This window comes from Penaeus chinensis, chromosome 17 (assembly GCF_019202785.1).
Source record: "Penaeus chinensis breed Huanghai No. 1 chromosome 17, ASM1920278v2, whole genome shotgun sequence".
Lineage (NCBI taxonomy): Eukaryota > Metazoa > Arthropoda > Malacostraca > Decapoda > Penaeidae > Penaeus > Penaeus chinensis.
The window spans coordinates 12,688,036-12,690,535 of record NC_061835.1 but is presented as its reverse complement, the minus strand read 5'-3'; the positions used below and the strand labels follow the sequence as shown (position 1 = coordinate 12,690,535).

The 2,500-nt window shown below is 42.6% G+C and overlaps 1 protein-coding gene across 1 annotated transcript in view; it reads right to left on the bottom strand.

The window, feature by feature from the left end:
• Positions 1 to 2,500, bottom strand: part of LOC125034154 — a 25,873-nt gene that overhangs the window by 2,237 nt on the left and 21,136 nt on the right. Inside the window, exon 2 of the mRNA XM_047625826.1 lies at positions 1 to 2,500. This exon is cut by the window's left edge and continues 2,237 nt beyond it; it is cut by the window's right edge and continues 371 nt beyond it. Within this exon, the coding sequence (XP_047481782.1) occupies positions 1 to 2,500 (2,500 nt within the window).

Genomic DNA, 2,500 nt, shown 5'->3' with positions numbered 1-2,500 from the left:
ATGACTGAAGACCGGGGTATTCATCTGTTTTATGTTCTTTGGCTTTTCTCAAATCTATAGGTGTTGCAGGTGGAGATAGTTGGCATGCAACATTCATAGTGGCTGTTTGGGCAAAAGTTGGAGAGTTTGTGATTTTCTCTGAAATTTGTTCCTTTGCTTCAGCTTTAGACATAGAATGCTTTGTAACTTCGATTTTAGACTCTTGAGAATAGATTTCAACAACTTTGTGGCTTGCATGGGAAACCAGATTTTTAGGATTATCTGTACAGTGGTCAGGAGTTTGCCAAACCGATTCTTTCTGACCATCTTTTATTTGGGTTGTCAACATAGTATCTGCCTCTTTTACAACAGTATTTATATTTTGATGAGCGTTATCCTTTTGCTGGAAAAAGGGATTTACATGCCATTTTGAACAAAGCAGTGGCTGATCTCTTAGCTGCTGGTACCTTTCAGAATCAATCTGCATTAGAGGTTTACCGTTTTCCTGCTCTCTTGTAGGATGCTTCTGTTGTGTTTGAGGCTGTTGGGTTTGTTCTAAAGCATTTTTCATATGATGTTGCAAAGGCTTTCCCAGGAAGGGTTGTGTTCTTTCATTTATTCTATGATCATAGTTAAGCTGTTGCCCCTGCTGCACACATTCCATTTGGTTAGGTGGAGTAAGTAGTTTGTTTTGCATTTTATGCTGCATTTGTTGCTGGTACATTTTATGCTGCATTTGTTGCTGGTACTTATAGATATTCAGATTCTCCTGGAAATTGTTATACTGGTTGTGCCATGGCTGACAGTAAGAGCTTTGGCCATGTTGTAAAATATGCTGTTGACCATCTATTGGAATGTGTTTTTTCTGTCCATAATGCTGTGTCATTTTCATATAGTACATACATGTTCTGCAATCAGATACTGAACAAGGTACTGCAGCACCTCTGTGATAACCAGGGGTAAGTTGAGGAAATGACTGTAAACTGGAATCTTGTCGTCTATAACCATATATATCGCTTAACACTGGTTGATTTGGGTGTTGATAATTTAATTTCTGATGAGCCTGTTCTACTGATTGATGATAATATTGTTGGACTACATGTTGCATTACATAATTAGGCTCAACAGATTGTTGTTTTATGAATGCATTTTGCTTTAAGTCATGATGCAACCTTGGTTGATTTTGTTTACTTGCATTATCAAAATAAGGAGCACTCGGTTGTGAAATAAAATTTGACTGTCTTGATTTGCCAGATGCAATGACACTTACTGATTCTAGTGGTGTTTTGGATATCACTGGTGAATATTTTAATCTTTCATGGGAGGACGGCATTTGCGGATCTGAAATCTTCTGCAATTCTTCTACTACACACTGAAATGATAGTAATGGGGGATCTGGATGCACTGGTGACACTTGCTGAGACCACTCACTCGACAGTTCTGGTGGTTGTTGAAATCTCTTACATGGGGATAGTGCTCGAGGATCTGAAACACTTGACAAGACTGGCACTTGATGATTTGTAACCCTTGGCAACACTGGCATTTGGGGTCCTGAAACCTTCGTTAACACTTGCGAATGTTGAGACCATTCACTCGACAACACTGGTGATTGGTGAAGCGTCTTCCATGGGGAAGGTGCATGAGGATTTGAAACCTGCACTGACACTTGTTGAGATCTTGCACTGGGGACTGGCGGTTGAGGACTTGGAAACTTGGAGGGTACTGCCACTTGAAGATTTGAATCTTGTGGTTGTCGAGACCAGACATAGGAGGATTGAGTTTGAGCTGAAACTGGCACTTGAGAATTTGAAGCCATTGGCCACACTTGTGCTTTGGGCCTTGATGCCATTGGCATCATTGGTGCTTGGGATCTTGAAACCCTCTGCTGCTCTGGTGGCTGTTGAGACCAATCTGAAACCCACGGAAACTTTGGTGGTTTTGGTCTTTCACAGGGAGTTGGTGCTTGAGGATTTGAAGCCCTTGACAAGAGTTTACGTATATTATGAGTTAATGAAACTGGTGGTTGTTGCAATCTGTCATAGGGTTGAGGAGGGGGATCAGAAAGCTTCTGAGATACAGGCCGTTGTTGCAATCTGTCATAGGGTGGAGGCGGGTGATCAGAAACCTTTTGAGACACAGGCGGTTGTTGCATTCTGCCATAGGGTGGAGGCGGGTGATCAGAAACCTTTTGAAATACAGGCGGATGTTGCAATCTGCCATAGGGTGGAGGCAGGTGATCAGAAACCCTTTGAGATACAGGCAGTTGTTGCAATCTGCCATAGGGTGGAGGCAGGTGATCAGAAACCTGTGGTACTGGTGGTTGTTGCAATCTATCATAGGGTGGAGGTGGGTGATCAGAAACCTGAGATACAGGCAGTTGTTGCAATCTGCCATAGGGTGGAGGCCGGTGATCAGAAACTTTCAGCGGTACTGATGGCTGATGAAATCTTTCGTGGCTTGATGGAGCTGGGTAATCAGAAACCTTTGACGGCACCATTGGTTGTTGTAATCTCTCGTAGCG